At 40.2% G+C, this 18,875-nt stretch overlaps 1 protein-coding gene across 3 annotated transcripts; it reads right to left on the reverse strand.

Moving 5' to 3' along the window:
• Window positions 1-200: 200 nt before the first annotated feature.
• On the reverse strand, window positions 201-18,173 carry CCNJ (cyclin J). Of its 3 annotated transcripts, XM_060101660.1 has the most exons (7): window positions 17,984-18,172; window positions 17,440-17,679; window positions 17,218-17,327; window positions 10,757-10,967; window positions 3,725-4,024; window positions 3,478-3,637; window positions 201-2,876 (listed from the first exon to the last, which is right to left on the reverse strand). In XM_060101660.1, the coding sequence occupies exons 3-7, from the start codon at window positions 17,284-17,286 to the stop codon at window positions 2,465-2,467; spliced, it is 1,152 nt and encodes a 383-aa protein (XP_059957643.1). In that variant the 5' UTR covers window positions 17,287-17,327; window positions 17,440-17,679; window positions 17,984-18,172; the 3' UTR covers window positions 201-2,464. The 3 variants fall into 3 exon arrangements, with proteins under 3 accessions (XP_059957643.1, XP_059957651.1, XP_059957638.1); XM_060101668.1 differs by having other exon boundaries at window positions 3,478-3,604; window positions 17,440-18,173; XM_060101655.1 differs by lacking the exon at window positions 17,440-17,679.
• Between the last annotated feature and the right edge of the window lie 702 nt (window positions 18,174-18,875).

An 18,875-nucleotide genomic window follows, 5' to 3' on the forward strand; every position in this document is an offset into this window, starting at 1 on the left:
CCTTTATGCATATCATTAATTTCTTCACAGTACACATTTAATGATGGTCCGGTAATCTCAAACAAAAAAACCTACTTTAAAGACTAATCAATAAATTAAACAAAACAAAACCCACACCACTCCCCCACCCACACCCCCCGAAGCTAGCAGTTGTGAGTTGGATTTATATTGAAACCTAATGTTTTAAAAATAGTTCTGGTTCTCCAACCACCCCATCCCACCCCACCCTGGGTATGCAGCGACAGGAACCAATTATTTATTTTACTCTACACGCCCCCCAAATTCATCCAGTGTTCTTTAGCTTTTTTAAATATAAACTGGGAAAGTGTTATTATAGGATTTTTAAAAAGGCATATTCTATAACAAGAATGACATTTAAACCAGTCAGTAAAAGCATTTGACAAGACATTAAATTACCATAGGCACCAGTTGTTGTTTCAAGTTGGGATCTCTATCCCAGTATCTTACATTCATAGTATTATTGAGGTAGTTAAAATACTGAAAATTGGTCCAGGTTGCTAGGTTCTGAATGTGAATGATATATTCTCTTTTGAACCCACATTCCCCCAAATAATTCAAGTTCTCTTGAGGTAAGAACTACCAAAATCCAATTAGCAGCCTTCTGTAAAGAGAAAGTGGTGATACTTTCAGAAAACAATTTTCATGCTTGAAAACTGCCATGAGTGAGTGTTCTTACCTGAGTGGTTTTTCATTTTATCTACCAGAGTAATAAATCCACATCATGCCCTATGTACTTATGTACTCTAAAAGTTACCTTTCTTTAAAGGAAAGGATATTCTGTAAGAATTCACGCTGACAGAAGCCACCCACCCACATTCATCTACTGGAGCCATCTGGATCGATCCGCTGCTGTGTTGAGCCCCTTCCCTTCCTAACAAAAGCCATTGGCTTGATTACTGAGACTCCTGCTGCATACCCACAACGTCTTTATAATAAGTTTGTCTTCAATGCATATTGTGGCAGTTACATACCTGCCAAGCAGTTTCCCTTCTATTCAAGTGCTACCTTTAAAAAAACACAAACAAAAAGACACAACTTACTAATTTTTAAATCAGAAAGCTTCCCTCCACCAAATATCTCTTCTCCCACAGTTAAGAGCACAATGTATACAGTTTCAGTTACAATGATTTTTTTCTTTTTACTTTTTCAGTTTATTCCCTCCAAACTCTTTACCCCCAAATTGCCCTTGCTGTAATGACTTATTGCTGTTTTCACTCATCACCAGTATAGTGAGATGTCCCAGGGCAGTCCTGGGGCCAATCTAATCAAAGTCACCTTTGCCTGCTTACTCTTGACTAGCTGGATTCAAAGGCTGCTTATAAAACCTGTCTTCCATGTAACAAAGTGCTGCTCTAGCACAACCTGAGAACTACCCTGGCCATGTTCCACTTCAAAATAAACCTATGGGACTTTATTCTAGTACTGACATTTTACAGTTTTGCCTTCCCTTGAAAAAACTTTTTTAGAATAATATCAAATCTGAGTATAAATCATTGATTGCACTGAGAAATGCAAAACTTATATATGTATTATGAATGATAGGAACCACCACTTCATTCATTCTAGGATACAATTATGTTCTCGTTTGAAAACACATTCTAGCAGGAGTATACTAACCTATGTTATTAAGGTAGTTCATACTACAACATTCCCAAAGCATGTTGCATTACAGTTAAGAGTTTCCAAGTAGTTCAAATTCCCTGAGTTAAATGTGTTTAATTCTAAAGATTTGAGGCTGATCTTTAGGGGAAAAAAACAACAAAAATTTATGACCATTTTAAGATAAGAGAGCTACTCCACCCTTAATTTTAGTACATAAATCCAGATACCTATACTATCTGTGATAGGAAGTTATATAGAATATCTAAAAAAAATTTTTTTAACTGCACAGACTGGTATAGCATAGGAATTTATGAGTTTAAACTTAGTCAGAAATTCATTTGTAGATCAAAAATATAACTCAAAACTGAAGAATAAAAAAAAGGACCTCTTCAAAAATTAATACTGTAACTTTCCTTCATAAAAAGACTGTTTGGCAAGTCCACAGATAAACATTAGTTTCTGACATATAAGCCAACATTAGGCCCAGAGGCTACCACAGGTCAAATCACAAAACAGCGAATTAAAGTCTGTCCAAGCTTTCTGTTGTGTTGAATGTTTTTAAATATTTGGACCATCAGTTGGGGCTTTAAAATTTGTGTCATATAAGGATGTGTTTTAACAGGATTTGACATACACACTGTTAAAGTGTTTGCAGTGTTAGCTTAGTCCTCCCAGATGTTCATCGTGCGTTGGAAGGGATATTCAGTCTTCCTGGTGCTGGTGTCGGAAGAGTTCTGATGCCATTTGGATCCCTTTCCTTTTGAAGAGAAATTTACAAAAAGCTTGCCCCAGAGCTTTGAGTCACAACAGTCTGGGTTACCAGTCTTACCTTCGCATAAAATCACCTTTCAAAGCATGGAGTAATGCAAGGGTAATGTTCATTTATCTGATAACTTCGGTTATAAGAAACATTCAGACAGGGCTTAACTTCTACTGGTATTGCCAGTGACATCCCAACACCAGTCTGCACGTGCCCAAGGCCCTGAACACTAGTTTGGAAGCCAGCAGGACATGTCGGTAGTGTGTAAGATGAGGTGTGTGTGGTAGATACAATCTGCTGACAGCTTGGTTGTTCCGATACAGGATGGCGATACTGCAGCGAGGTCTGATGCGTCTGATGGAGATACTGAGGCTGCTGAAAGTGAACTGCCCGAGAGGGCTGGGAGGCTGTCTGGAACACACTTAGCTGTGCTGGCTGAGGTCCTGCCTGTCCTCTCTGTTTGTTTGCTTCTTTCACATCATTATCATGAGCGCTGCAACATGGAGAGAAAGGAAACTGTTAATAATGTTAACCTGAGAAAAATTTGCAGGAAAGCCATGCACCACCCCCAACTCCTTAACAGCTGACTCACTGGACTGCCCCATTGCCCAGGTAGCAGTCACTGCAACCATAATTTCAACAACAGAAAGATCTCACTCTTAGCCTTCTAAAAGCTCCTTTCCTTGGTAGAGCCCTTGGGAACTGGCTGCTGGTAGCTTTAAGGGCTATTTTCAGCTTGGTAGCTATATCCACAATAAGTACTTAAATATGACTGCCACTTTGGTGACATCCTGATTGGTCCCACAATTCAAAGATGTGGGAATGAGGCAAGATTTGCCTGGATGATCTCAGAGTTGTGGGCTCACACAAGAGCACCTCCTTTCCTTATTATGTACCCCAAATCATACTAGCAATGACAACCTCTACCTAGATAACAGCCAAAAGGAATTCCCCTTCCACCAAGTACTGCTCAGCAGGCAGCTGTCAGAGCCAGTATCCTAAAAGCTCTGGGCCTTTGAGAACTTGTTCCCAGGGCCCCTTATACATGAAGAATGTTAATAAGAAATTACAAACACAAGAACAAAGAGGCTTACATCAATAGCCGTTCAATGCACTGTACTAAGAAATCCCAGGAGTAAGCAGTAAGACGATGCAGTCTTGTAGGCCACGTTGGAGAAAGACGAAGTATAATCCTTGAAGAAGCCACACATGCTGCAGCTACTAAAGAAGGTGCATAATTTAGAAAGGCATAATCTGTGGAGACATCAAAAATGAACCTAAGCAACAGAATGCGCAAGTCACAAGCTCACAAGTCACTTACTGGCATCCGCAATGACTCACCTTGCAAAGATACTTCCAGGAAGTAATCTGCATACTTGGCCATGTAGAGTTTAGTTTTTTCCAAGCAAATCATTGGCCAGCCGTCATGAAGATCTGTTTCATGCACGGCCTCGGAGAGATAATACTCAATGAAATGGGCAGCTGTTGGAAGGCAGAGGTTCCACTGAAAGGTTTCTAATAATAATAGTTCCATATGTAGCAAATTTTGTTTTGTTAATACTAGATTCATATTAGTCATACAACCCAGGCTGTTGAGCTGCTCCAGCTTAGGCACACTATCTTCTTTTTCTTCAAATTTACCTTATAAGCAAAGGAAAATAAGAGCGAGAAAGAGAGGATGTTAGGCAAGTGATCAATATAAGTCTAGTCACTTAACTAGGATCTGCTGTCCTAGTGCAAAGGTTTAGATCCAAAGACATTTTTCCCCTCCTTTGGGCAGATACAGTTGTGCCAGAACTCTGTGGTTCTCATATCTACATGTTTTCTCTCCCAGTGCCCTGTTCCCTACCCTTCACCCTCCCCTAAACCACCCCCCCAAAACAAAAAAAACGGAACGTGTAAACATTTTGATATATATGTCCTACTGTGTAATGAAAACAGTCCTATGTGCCAATGAAAAAATAACTCCCTCATCTCACCAGCTGAATCTTTTCAGGAACTTTCTTTTGGGGGTCAGGCAGTAGTTGGTAAAAGAAAATTATGTTAGAACAGAAAAAAGTTTAAAGAATTTAATGTCATAGTTATCTAAAATCAAAAATAGGTAAGCTTCAAGTGTTTCATCTCAGCATATTTTCAGCATAATCTCAATTCCAGAGAGATACAAATAGATTAGAGGAAAAAAACTGGGTGAATATCTAACACAAGCATTCTCATGACACAAAAAACCCTATTCCTCCTCTTCTAAATTCAAAACAAAAACCTAGCCAAGTCTGTTATTAAGAAAAGGGAGGATATTTTATACCACTTTCATATCCCCTTACTCAAAGCAGAATAGGAGTAAAGATGCTCTGATGGCTGAACGTCATTATTTGAAGGCATTAACTTCTTTTCAGGAAATACTCATCCATATGCACAGCTGAGGAATAAAATGCCCTCTCCAGCGCCTGAATAATTCTTCTATGGATTATGTACCATCTCACACTTTAATTTCCAAGCAAGCATTTACTATATATAAATCATTCACTTTAGATGTTTCTAAAAGTTATGGCTGGAGAAAACTCAAGCTATCAAGTACTATTATGATTTTCCAAATGCAGCAACAGAACCAAAAGAGTTATCGTCAAGTCTCTTTGGGTCTTTGTTTCATGATTATCCATAGAAGAAGCGAAATTAAAACTGAAGCTTTCTACCTCCTAGCATTATGTTCTATTTTACATTAAGGTATAAAATAGATTGCAATTATTATAGATTTCTCACAATAGCTTTTGCACTTGTTCATAATTACAGTTAGAATATGTTATATATTACTATATAAATTTTTGGTTTTACTACTTTGATAACTATTTAAATATATTTGATTTCTTTAGAAATCTTACAATTTTATTTTATCCATTTAAAAACATTTTGGGGGGAAGACCACGAAGACTACCAAACCAGAAGAAACCAAATGAGTTTCCCTGTGAAGTTTCTCTTCCAGAAGGAATGGGTTTACACCATATTGAAGTTCCGACAACAAATGGTAGTGGCCAGAATCACTCAGCCCAGATGTTCCACATAATGGAGTCAGTGAGGTTTGTTCAAGTCAGCCTGCCTTAGGGGCTGGGGAAAAAGCACTGCTAACTACCCTGGTCTTTGCTTAGGGAGGGTGAACGAGAGTAGAAGGTTTTGTCTCCTATGCCAAGAGACTCTAAGCTCATAACTTTAAGAAGAGTCTAGTCCCAAAGAAGTTTAAAATTTCGCTCCCACTCCAGAAATTTTGAACTTTGTTAGATTTAAACTACTCTTAACCCAACATCGCTGCAGGTAAGAGATGATCCAAAAAACTTACATAATTCGGACTTTTCAAGAATCTAGATAGTCCTTCCCAATTCAAATCACATAAAGATAAATTTCACAAGTTTTGCCAGAGGCATTTATTAGTACAGCTGAAAGCACTAAAGTGGTCTTAAGGACAGTCATCCAGCATGATCACTGCATAAATATAGGAGATGAACCCACTGTTCTCGGTATAACCAAATGGAATTCTTCAGAAGGAGAATGACCTAGGAATTTAGTTCAGTCCCTCTGGATGAATCATTAAGACTTTCAAAGTACTGTATTTGTGTAGAAGCAGCAATACTGGCAGTATACTTCAAAGGAGTATTGTAAAAAAAAATTAATGAGTTTTTTAAAATCAGGCTTGACGTTCCTTTGAAGAAATTAATATACCACAATCCACTGTTTAATTCAAGGATCAAGAATGTTTCATATTATCTCCTTGAAACTTTCAACATAGAAAACAGTTGTATATGACCAATTTCACAGCTCAGGAAACCAAGGTAGCAAGGTTGGCCAATTCATTTAAAGTCAATTAAGTTGAGTCAAACCCAAAATGGCAGACTTATTTATGTCTGAATTCCCAAATCTGTGCTTCTAGACCAAAGTACTACACCAGGTTAAATGGGGACAACAACTACCAGAATAGACACACATATTATTAAGCATCCATGGGGTTTTTATATTTATAAAGTACTTGGCTGTTACAAGCATGAAAGCCTTTGCATCTTGATTTGCAAAGATAAAAAATAACCTGCATGCTGCATAAATAACCATACTTGGGATTTTAATTAAGGTTTAAGTTTTTTTGGAACCTTTTCACTACATATAGTAATACACTCAGATACATGGATATTAAAGGATTTCAAACTGTGCGGCAGCATCAATGAGTACCTGCATTCATATCCAGTTTTTATGGTGCCGAATGCTGTGTATGTGACTATTTTAAATCTACTTATCCGTTAATACCACATACAGATCACAAAGATCAGTTTCTTCAGTTGAAAGGAAATACCAGAAGCCATGTGATTATATTGATAAAGGCCCCCAAACAGGAAATAAAGGCACAGGAAATTCTCATCTGCTTCCCAGAAAACAAAGAATTAGGGGCCACAGGAACAAAACATCAGGTTGTCTTTATAGGAAATGTTCAGATCAGCCATGGAAACCAGCACATTTCAAAGCCAGGCAGGTATGTGGTAGTAGGCATGGAACAGATGTCACTGTAATCTCTGCCAACCCACATTCTAGTCTATTATTACTAAGTAGGAAAAAAGTCATCCTTAATATTTACCAAGAACTCTCACAAATGTATAAAACTATCAATCTAATTAAAAAATGGGTTAGGAACCAGAAGAGAGAATTCATAGGAAAAAGAAAAAAGGTGCTAATCTCACTAAAAATTTATATAGAAACAAAATCATCTGTGAAATACAGTTTTTCACCCATCAAATAGTAAAAAGCTTTGTCAACCCAGTATTGGTGAGCAAGGAGAAACAAGTTCTTGTCACAAATTCTTACTATTAAAAGCCTATAATCTCACTTTGGCTTCATCTTGACTCCAAAATCTTAGTTACACAATACCTTGAGCAAATTATCAAAAGCCTCATGTTTAAGACTGTTTCCATGCTCTCTACAAGTTCAATGCTGATCACAGAAGGCAAGGGAAGACAGGGTATACATGTCAAAGAGTTAGAGTTTGAGAATTTCCCAGGATAAATCAGAGTCTTTTCTGGAATGAGCCAAAACCTTTGGGGCTAGGGAGCCAGTGAAGATTACAGAACACTTACGGAGGAATTAATCATTACAGTGCTAACTTTTATGTGTCAATTTCATACATGCTTTTAAACATATTACCCCACTTGATCCTCACAGTAACTTTGTAAGGTGTCTATTTTTATTTTATAGAGAAGTAACTTGAGACCCAAGTTCAAGTTGTTGAAATTCATATTGCTGATGAGATTCAAACCTATATACATATAGATTTCCTATAATCCCCGCTCTAAAACACTACACGCCTCTCCCCAATCTGTAGGCCCTTTCTTCCTACCTCTAATAGTATGTACACCCAGGCAGCAGGATATGCATTAGTACCTGAACTTATAAGCTGTGCTCCGTTTTTAGCCAAACTACCAAAAGCCTTCCGACCTATTTAATAACTGAAATACAGCTGTCACCCAGTCCTGTCAGCTGTAAGTTGTTTTTCACTTTTACACAACAGGCTGCCCATCCCAAAGCAGGGAGCAGCTGGGGGAGGGGGACATCCATTCTGTGAGGAGAGAAGCACTATTTGAATAAAGTTTATGATAACTAATTGGAGAGCTGACATCGGAATCCAAATCTAAGAAGACAGAGTGTAAGAATGTAAGAAACACTAGAATGAACTCCACAAATTTAAAACAGACATTAGATACTGAAAATAGGCTACCAGTTTATAAGCATCCTAAGCACTTCTGTTGTAGTAAAGTTAGACTGGAGGGAGGAGAGACTGCAGTGGGCTACTAAGGGCCAGTCTCTTTGATTCCTGACCCTAGTGAAGAGCTGATAGCTTGAACTCCTTTGACCAGTGCCTACTTGGGAGGAGCTGAGACCCTGGGGGACACCTATCTCACACTTTCCCACTCTCCAGTGGAAGAGGAACAATGTAAAAGCAATTCTCTCTCAGGGAAAAAGGGGTGGGGTCAGTAAAACAAAGGAAGGAGGTATCTGACTCTTTTAGTAACAGGCGGTAAACAGTTCACATTTGAACCCAGCAAATGCAAAGCCTAAAGCCTAGTTCCTGGAAAATGAGCCAAAAGAACTACATACTACTACACGGATTAAATCAAATAACCTTCAATAAAATAAATTGATCACGACGTTAAACTAACAGTAATAGATAATTTAAAAACAAGAACAACTGAAAACTCCATTCCAACCAATCTAAGATGGTGCACCAGTAAAGTATCCTTTCCCCAAATTGTGGAAATTGCAGAAACCTGACACCAATGCCAGGCGCTGCATGGTGGCCAGAGTTGTCATTCAACTAGAGACCTCGGTGAACTCTGGTAGTGACATATAGTTTATGAATATCTAGAGTTTATAATCCCCAAGTAACTTAGCAAGTTACTAGTAATTTTAGTCATAAATGTAAGTCAGTCTACGAACTGACTATGCATCGCTCATAATTTCACAGTCCATAGGCATAGACCAGGTAGGGCTTGGTAGTGGTAAAAGGACAGTGATAACCACAGCAGGCAATTTTTCATTAATGATCCCAAGTTTTTAAAATAACCTAACTTGCATGTTTGACTTCCAGTGTCTCTCTACTATAAACTGATCCTATAATAAACTAACATTCTCAGGATAACAAGAAGCCATTCCATGTGGATACTCACACATTTGACATGTCAAGTATGGGTTTTTCCAATCCTATGCAAACTATTAAACCACAAAGGGCTTCATAGCTAGTGATGAAACATATACAGAATTGTACACGATTGCTTATGAGGATGAAACCTTAATTAAAAGTTACAGGTTACTTATAAATTTACAAGCATTACCTCTGGCTTTCTGGATAGTGGGGAGAGGAGCAGGTGGTCTGTCTGGATCTCAGAGGATAACAGATTAAGAGAGAAATATAGATAGTCAGGAAATATACTATTCTGGTAAGAATTTGACTCAAGTTACATGGGGACAGGGTTGGAAGACAAGTCTAGAAAGGTGGCTGGGTCCAGATGAAAGGTTCTAAATGTTACAATAAGGAGTTTCCACCTCAACCCACAGGCAGTGGAAAGTCATCAGTGGGCTATGTTTATTTATATCCAGCCTGATCCACAAAGGAGTTGAAATAACTTACAAAAAGACCTGCTCAAGGAGATAAAATAAGAGGTTGAGGTCATCAGATGAAAGGAAAAATAAGGGCAGGAAAAGAAAATCTGAGGAGAGATTGGTTTCATAAATGATACCACACAGGCCTGCATGTGGTTTAGGTTTATTTGCAGTCAAAGTGCAAAGGTGTTTTAGAAAGAATTCTGGTGGCAGGGTAGAGGAGGAATGTTCCTTAGACAGCAATCACATTGGATCCTAAACCCTCAAGTGGAGGTTAGAGGTGAAGGCAGTCAGTGTTTCTACATGCTACTTTAAGTGGGACTTAAATTTCTATTGTAATGAAACTCCTATTGTAATGACATGAATAATATAAAAACTACATAATGGATTCAACTTCAATGTCAAATACCATCTTTTCACATTACTAAAAGAAGAAAACTTTCAGTTTCAATGCCTTTACTCACCCTCTTTCTCTCAAGGTACTAACAAACAATGAAATGTGTTACAGGAAGATGTTAAGAGAAAGGCACCAAAAGGCTCATTATCAGATTCTACCTTACAGCTTACTACGTAGTTTTGCCTACTGCAAAAGCAGATGTTTTCACATTTATAGCAGTTGCACATGAATCTTCAGTTCATTAAGCCAACTCATTACATACTCAGTAGAAGGTATTCTAACAACACGAGAGTCTGGTACCTTTTAGAGTTTCTCAACCTAAGCTCCACTGACATTTTGGGCTAGATCATTCTTTGTTGTGCGGGGCTGTCCTGTGAACTGCAGATGTTTACCTTTCTCCCAGGTTGTGACAACAGCCAAAACTGTCTCCACACATTGCCAAACACCCCCCATGAGGCACAACTGCTCTTGGTTGAGAACCACTGCTTTAAGACAATGGTTCTCAATTGGAAAAGTACATCAGAATCACCTTTGGAACTTTTAAAAAGTTAAAAAATATCCAGGCCCCATGATGTAGATTCTGAGTCAGTAGATCTGGAGTGGCTTAGACATCTGTATCAGAATCTTCAGGATGTAGGGCCCAGGCACACATGCTTTTAAAAGACTCCAGAGCCACTTTTTAATATGTCTGGTTAAGAATTGCTATGCCAAAAAGCACTTTAAACATAAACTTTCCAATACTAGTAAACTGGAATGAAAGGAATTTGGTGATATTTCACTGAGTTCTATATAAATTTATTTTATTATAAACAATGGAATTTTCCAGTCATGTATATCAGATTCATACTTACTCGCTAGAAGCAGACAGGAAAGTGCAACTAAATGCAGCTGCTGGATAGAGATGTCATACCGATCCATAAACAGGTCCAGCAGATAGACAGCGAGATGTCGGGCAGAAGGGCAGAGGGTGAAACGATTGCTCACAATGGCAATCAAGTCAGCAAAATACCTTCTAAGACTTAGTTGAGGGGACTGGCCTTTGTAGGAAGGTAACTTCAGCTCCTAAATCAAGAGGAACAACATTTAGTCTAACATAGCATATAGAAGAATTATTCCCACAGTGCAAAGGTGACACTTTTTCCCCAATATACTACTGATACAAGTGCCTAATTCTTGAGTAAAACACAAAAATGAAAAAGTTGAGTGGCAGGATAATGAATGACATTTAAAATTTAAAACCAAACTTTTCTCCTTATTCTTAACCACATCTGACATAACCAGTTATAGGTGTTTCTTGCATTATGGAATAAATGTATTCTAACAAGATTTTTAATAAGGGAATCCTATTTTCCCTACCAGGTGTTTTCAGGAAAACAGCATTACCAAAATACCAACCAAACCATACATACACACCCCCTACAAGAAACTCAAAGCTTTTGGTTAGAAGGTAGCAGATATGTTCCTCATATGATGCATACTGTATTATACATGCAGGGATGTGGAAGGTAGAGACTAGTATACATCCACTAGTATCTTCTAATCAGGCTTCTCATTTTTTAAAAATTAGAAAATTTCTATACTATTAAAGTATTTCTAGAACATACAGAAAGATGGAAGGGTTCTAAATTCATTTTATGAGCTCAGCATAATGCCACACTAAACCCAAAAGGTATCACAATGGAAGGAAGTAACATGGATATGACCCTAAAAGCACAGGGAGAAAAAAAGCAAAAAAAAAAGGACAAATTAGACTTCATCAAAATAAAAACTTTTGTGCATCAAATGACAGTATCAACAGAGTGAAAAGGCAACACACAGAATGGGAGAAACTATTTGCAAATCATGTATCTGGTAAGGTGTTAATATCCAGATTAAATAAAGGACTCTTTTATATATACAACTCAACAAAAAAAACAACTCAATTAAAAAATGGGCAAAGGACTTGACTAAACATTTCTCCAAAGAAGATGTACAGATGGCCAATAAGCCCATAAAAAGATGCTCAAAATCACTAATCATAGGGAAATGCAAATAAAAACCATTATGAGATACCATTTCATAACAATTAGGATTGCTATTGTCAAAAAAACCCAAAAAACAAAATCTAGAAAACAGAAACTAACAAGTGTCAACAAGGATATAGAATAATTGGAACCCTTGTGTATTGGCAGGAATATAAAATTGTGCAGCCACTGTGAACAACAGTATTGCAATTCCTCAAAAAAAATTAAATGTAGAATTACCATATGATCCAGCAATTCCACTTTTAGGTATATACGCAAAAGAAGTTAAAGTAGGGACTCAAACAGATATTTGTACATCCATGTTCATAGCAGCATTGTCCACAACAGCCAAAAAGTGGAAACAAACAACCCAAGTGTTCATCAACAAATGAATGGATAAACAAAATGCAATATATACATACAATGGAATATTATTCAGCCTTAAAAGGAATGAAATTCCGATATATGCTACAACATGGATGATTAAGTCATCTAGAGATGATTTAAAGTATACAGGAGGATGTGTGTAGGATATACACAAATATTACTCCATTTTATATAAGGGACTTGAGCATCCTCAGATGTCAGTATCCGCAGGGATCCAGGAACCAATTCCCCATGGATACTGAGGGATAACTATATAGTTTTTCACTTACCAGATTATATTTTATTAATTTTTTGCTTATGCTATCAAGAGTGGATATAGGAACTCCCATATATTATTGGTGACACTGACCATTGATATAACCTTCTGAAGGAGAACTAGGTAATATAAATTTTTGAAAATGCAGACTGCAGATACCCCTTAACCTAGCAACACCAGGCCTAGGAATTTATCCTACATATAAGGAGGTCCTTTGCAGCACTCTTTTTAATAGCAAAATGGTAGAATAAAAAGGTTAATGTCAAAAACCTGTATGGATCTCCAGAGAATTATTTTGAGTGGATAAAGCCAATCCCCAAAGATCACATAGTGCATAATTCCACTTATGTAACAACAGATCAGTGGCTGCCAGAGGTTAAGGGAGGATGAGGACGGGAGGAAAGAGGGTGTTGCCTATAAAAGGGCAACATGGGAGAGCCTTGTGGTGATAAATGTACAGAAAATGTTCTGTACTTCGACTGTATCAATATCAATAGTATCCTGGCTGTGATAATTGCAAGATGTATAGTTGCAAGATGATAATTGCAAGATAATAGTTTTGCAAGATGGTCACCATGGGGGTGGGGGGGGAGATGGGGAGGGAGGACTCGGTAAAGGGTATAGGGGGTCTCAAAATAAGCGTAATTTTTTTTAAAGGCTTGATGTCTAGCAACAAGGAACTAATTAAATAAACTTAAGGGACATCGATTCAGTGTGGACATTAAAATAAAGGGCAGTAGACCTATATGTGTTGATATGGAAAATTCTGACAAACTGAGTGAGGGTGGGGTGGGAGGAAGGTACAGAACAGTGAATATATATTATAACCTCTTGTATCAACAACAAAAAAAATTATATTTGCACATATACTAATTTATTGGGTACCTTTTCAGGAAAAAAAACAATAATGCGGGTAACCTTAGGGAATCAGGGAATAGTGAGGGTTGGGGAAAGCTCATTTTAAACCCGATACTGGGTCTTCCCTGGTGGTCCAGTGGTTAAGACTCTGCGCTCTCAATGCAGGGGGCCTGGGTTCGATCCCTGGTAGGGGAACTAAGATCCCACATACTGCAACTAAGCCTGCGTGCCGCAACTAGAGAAGCCCGTGCGCCGCAACGAAGACCCAGCACAGCCAAAGTAAATAAACAAATAAATAAATAAAACACCAGATACTATCCCAAAATTTTTAAACCCATGTGCATGTATCACTTAAAAATATATTAGTAGGAGTTACTTGGGAGATAGGCTAATGGGCTATTTTATGTTTTTAATTTTTGTATAAGTGAGAAAAGAATCAACAAATGCTATTGAAGAAAAAGAAAACACATTGGCTTAGGCTTGCTCAACTCTTTGAAGAGAAAAAAGTACTAATTTCTCTAAATAAAGGGAACGTGAATTTCTCATGTGGTCTCTAGGATTTTTCTCTTCTTTTTTTACCATTTCTGTAGATTTTTACAATGGTGTAAATGAGTTACCATTTCAAATTTCAACTTTCTTAGCTGTCATCATGTGACATTTATTGAGCATCTCCCATGTAGCAGATACTGTGCTTAACCTCAGGGATAAAAGCTGGAATACAGTTTCAAGCCTCTCTCTAGCAGGTGAACCAAAATACAGAGATTATTAGAATATAATATAGTAATCACAGGGTATTATAGAACACTGAGGAGGGAGATCTAACCCAGCTCACAGGGTGGGATGTTAGGAAAAAACAAAACCAGGGCAGGCTTTCTGTAAAAGAGGCCTGAACAAGGTCTTAAAGATGCACTGGGAAACTTAGCTGGAAGACACTTATGGACTTTATTTTTAACTATGTTAACTTTGCCAAATGAAGACAAAACAAAGGCAAGAATCCAAGGGCCATCACTAGGAGACTGTTAACAATGTGTCCAATACATTCTCTTTATATTATTTTAAATGGTAAAGTACAAGGGCTTATCATATGGCTGTCAGATTTAGTTCCTTGTCCATGTAGTGCAGTTATATGCATAAGAAAATGACCTATGCTTCTCTCAGCTTATGAGTTTTTTCTAATGTCTATTCCTGATCCCCTAGAATTGAATACTCTTGCTTCTCAGGATCCCACAGGACCAAAGCACAGAGAGACCTAAACATGTCATCTCTATCTCCAATCTCAGGCCCCCACTAGCTCACCACCCTAAATGCCATCCCCTTCCCAGAATGGGTTAACTGTCCAGTCAGGCTGGAAATAAAGGCATAGAAGGAATACTCACAACTCTGTGGGATATTTTCTTGATGCTTCTCACAAAATTAGCATTGTTCCCATCTGTCATAAAGGCTCCTGAAAATACTTCCCCAAGCATCCTAAGACACTAGTATACATAGCAAAACAATGAGAAGAAAGAGAAGACACAGGGTATAAGAGGACAGCTGCTTTGTTGGGAGTGTGGGGGCGGGGGGAGAAGTGATTGTATTTTACAAAAACAGTACAGCTGGCATTTGGGGTTAAAGAGGATTTTCATTTGTTGTAATTTTTACTCTTCCCTAGTAGATGCAAGGCTGGTCACACCAATTATTCCTCCACAAACCTTGGGTCTAAACATAGATACCTTCCATTGTGCCTGAATGGCAACTGCCCAAAGGAAGACCTAAATTCAGATGCTCTAAATTGTATGAGATTAGACTCCATAAAGGTAGGGATCATGTCTGTCTCATTCACTATTACCATTCCAACCCCTGGCATAGCACCTTGCACACTGTAGGCATGCAAATATGTTGAATAAGCATACGACTACCCAACTAAATCACCTAATTAATAGCCTGGAATTAACATGTATTCTCTGTGAGAAAAGTTCATTTTAACTTTCCTTGACTTCAGTGTACTATAAACAGTGGTCTCTCCAGTTCCACAGGTTCAAGTTTTACTGATTAACAAATTATAAAGTGTGGCCATTGTGTCAAATAGCAAGAATGTGGCTTACACAATGCTTAAAGATAAAGACAACCCACGGTAGCATGCCGCAGGTGGCCCAAGACAACTTTCAGTAGCATTCTTTCAGGCCCTGTGCTATCTCGTCCTCTGATAGTTTGTAAGTAAGTTTAGTACAGGTTGTGTCTTATTCCTTGGATCCTCCCCAGAGCTCAATACACAAAAACATTCAACAAATCTGCTGGAAAAAAAATCCATTTCCAACCTCAACTAACAAAATTAATTCAGGTAATCACTCAGGATTAAAACTACTCATAAAATGTAAGAATCGAAAACCATGGAAATCACCAAGAAAAATCTTTTAAGTTTCATGTCATTACAAAACATATGTATCATTAACATCAAATAATATTTTCACCACATACCAGAGGAATAAAGAGCTGACACTTAGAAAATCAGAGCATTTAAAACTGAAAGACAACATCTGAAAAAAAAAAACAAAAAAAAAAAGGTATCTGGACAATTTTCAAAGTGGAAAACCCGCAACTCTCTTCTTAACATTCCAGAGAACCATGCCATAGTTGAGACTTTTCTGTAGTACAAACAGCCTCTTAGGGGGCTGAGGTGTATTTAGAGTGTCTAAGAGACTGAATGTCAGAATTAATAAGCAGCATTTAGAACTCAAACTTTAGAAAAGGGTACAACTGTAACAATTTAAGTCAGAATTAGGTTTTCTAATCTACTTAACCTGGTTAAAAAAAATCAAGATACAACTTCATTATCATCCCAGGATCTCTCAACTCCAACAGTGAGCAGCCTTTTTATTAAAGAGTCAGCTGTTTTGCTGCTTTCCAATTTTCTATACATAATGAGTGGCTCTCTCTATCCATAGTGAAATTAAGTTAGAGTTAATTTTGGATCTGGTCTCTCTTCTGGTTATCAAGGATGCAGAGCTGACACATTTCCCTGAGATGTGACACACAGAATAAAATTGTTACTTAGGAGCAACAATAAACAAAATTTGCATTGTGCCAGAAAGATGTACTTTTTCCCCCAAATCTTTTAAAATATACTAGGTCTACTCCTGGCCTTTGATATTAGCTGAAGGAGCAGCTAATTCCTACCTTAAGGCTTTCTGAACACCCCCCAAGTCTTGGGGTTTCGGGGGTAGAGAATAACAAATAGTTATCACTTCCTTGGTGCTTACTATATGCCAAGCACTGTTCTGAGCACATCTACAGTATTATCTCATTTTAATCTTCACAGTCATCCCATAAAGCACGTTCTATTATTCATTTGACAGATGAGGAAATTGAGAAGCAGAAAATTAAGTAACTTGTCCAAAGTCTCACAGCAAGTTAGTGGAAAGGCTGGGGAATTGACTGTTGTACAAATGTGACATAACAGACAGCTGCATGCAACAGCAACTATAGAATAAAGGAGGGCTGCTCTGCCCAATAAAAAGCCAGCACACTTACCTTTTTAAATACAGTATCAAATCCATTTTCCATCTGGAAACAAGGACATCAGAAAGTCCCTTCACACCTTCCCTCTCCCAACTACCACGCCCCACCCCCTCCTCATTCAAGTTTCAGGTTCTTCTGCTACAACCCAGGGAAGAAGCCAAGAAGTTAATTAACCTTGAGCAAATAGGCAAACTCGCCTTTTCTGGTCTGGAAACTAGTGGTTAAAGACCCGGACAGGCTTTCCAGGGAGCCGAGATTCATACTAACTGGCATAAGACACCGAAGGGAAAGGTCGGGGCATCGCGGTTACCTTGTATCGAAGAGCTTGATGGATATCTGCAGCCAGCTGTCCCCGCCACCACTGACCCTCCAGCTCCATGGGACCGGGCGGCGCGCCTGGCCAGACACGGCAACTTCAGTCTGTAAGACACACCCCAGACGCGGTCACTGCCAGCTCCCTCCACACGCCCCTCCGCGCCCCCTCCCCGAGGCGTGTGACCTCAGGCCACCCTGGGCGACTGTTCATCTTCACCTGACTCGTCCTAAAATCAGCACCGATCCAAACCAATTCCCTGACGCCGCACGTAAGGCCCGAGCCACCGGTCAGGAGGAGCCGGCTTGTTTGGAGAACGGCCGGACCGGGCGCCGGGCAAACTGGGACCAACTTGGGCCCTAGTTCCCAAGGCGCGGACCCAGGCGCGTGCTCGGGAAAGCCGGACAGGAGGCCCGGCTTCGGGCTCCCCGAGCTCCGGCTTCAATTCTCCAGCCGGCCCTGAGAAGAGGAGACTTGACACCAGTCACAGCCCCCCTGAGGTGAAAACCCCCCGCCGAGAAACCCGGAGACAAACGCCCGCGCGGCTCCGGGTGCCCGCCACAGACAGTCGGGGGCGCGCTCCTCCCCGGGAGCCTCATCGCGGCCCGGCCGGCCCCAGCGCGCACCCAGGCTGCCGCCTCCTCATCCGGAGGAGCGCACGGGATCGCGCGGCCCCAGAAAGGCGAACAAAAGGCCGGGCCGGGTGGGTCCGGTGCCCCGCCGCCAGCCCAGGCCTGCCGGTTCCCACGGCGGCCTCCCTTACCCGGAACCGCGGCCCTCACAGGCCCAGCCCCGCCAGCGTGCGGGGGACGCCGGCCCCGCTCATGCTGCGGACAGTTGGCCGCGAAGCGCCGGCCTCAGCTCGGGCCCAGCGCTGGGGCGCTCGCGCCGCCCATTGTTAAAGGACCGGCAGGCGGCTCCGCGTACAAAGCCAGCGCGGGGGCACATGCGGCCCCGCCGCTGCCAATCTCGTCTCGCGATACAGCCGGGTCATCCGGAGCCGTCCAATGGGCGGCCGGGCCGGGCCCAGGTGCAACGCCCGGCAGCGGCTTGGCGGCCACCGCCGGACGCGGCAGCGTAGCCCGTTGGCTCTACGCTGCCCTGCGCTTCGCTTTGCCCGAGAGCCCCAACACCACCTACCGCAAAGCCGGACTGAGGTGCGGGCAGAGGTCTGAAGAGAGCGCCGGAGAAATTAAAATGCTGAGCATCCTTCCGTTGGCCAATCCGGTCATGCCTCTCACCTGCTGAGAACCTTCGATGGCTCCCCGATGCGGAGGAGGAAAGTTCCGATGCCTCAAGTTGGCGTTTTATAAACCCTAATCGGAGTGGATTCAGTCGACCTCATCTCGCGTTACAACAGCCCCGTACATGCGAGGGATGGGATTATCAGTCCCTCCATTTGTGCTTTACCCGTTTCTGAAGCCCCTAAAGTTGCTTTCTTTGTGAAATTCTCTCTTAAGTTCCACCTCGAAACCTATTCCTTCTAGAAACCTAATTAATCTCTTCGTCCTCTTTATTTCCTTTGCTTTAGAGATTACCAAAGCTTTGAATGAAGGCGGTGAAGATTACCTTTAGTAACCTAGCTTGTCAAATCTGTAGTGGATGTAATTAACCATCTGCGGTCGTAAATCAGGAAAAAAAAAAAAAAAAAACTG

The sequence above is a fragment of the Mesoplodon densirostris genome, chromosome 1 (genome assembly GCF_025265405.1).
Source record: "Mesoplodon densirostris isolate mMesDen1 chromosome 1, mMesDen1 primary haplotype, whole genome shotgun sequence".
Taxonomy (NCBI): Eukaryota; Metazoa; Chordata; class Mammalia; order Artiodactyla; family Ziphiidae; genus Mesoplodon; species Mesoplodon densirostris.

Excerpts from the sequence above, each read along its gene's own strand:
- CCNJ (XM_060101655.1), bottom strand. The coding sequence starts at position 17,286 with ATGGAGCTGGAGGGTCAGTGGTGGCGGGGACAGCTGGCTGCAGATATC. Across the intron at positions 3,638-3,724 it reads CCTGGAAGTATCTTTGCAAG|ATTATGCCTTTCTAAATTAT; the intron begins GTGAGTCATTGC and ends ATGTCTCCACAG. Across the intron at positions 2,877-3,477 it reads TGCATTGAACGGCTATTGAT|CGCTCATGATAATGATGTGA; the intron begins GTAAGCCTCTTT and ends TCCATGTTGCAG.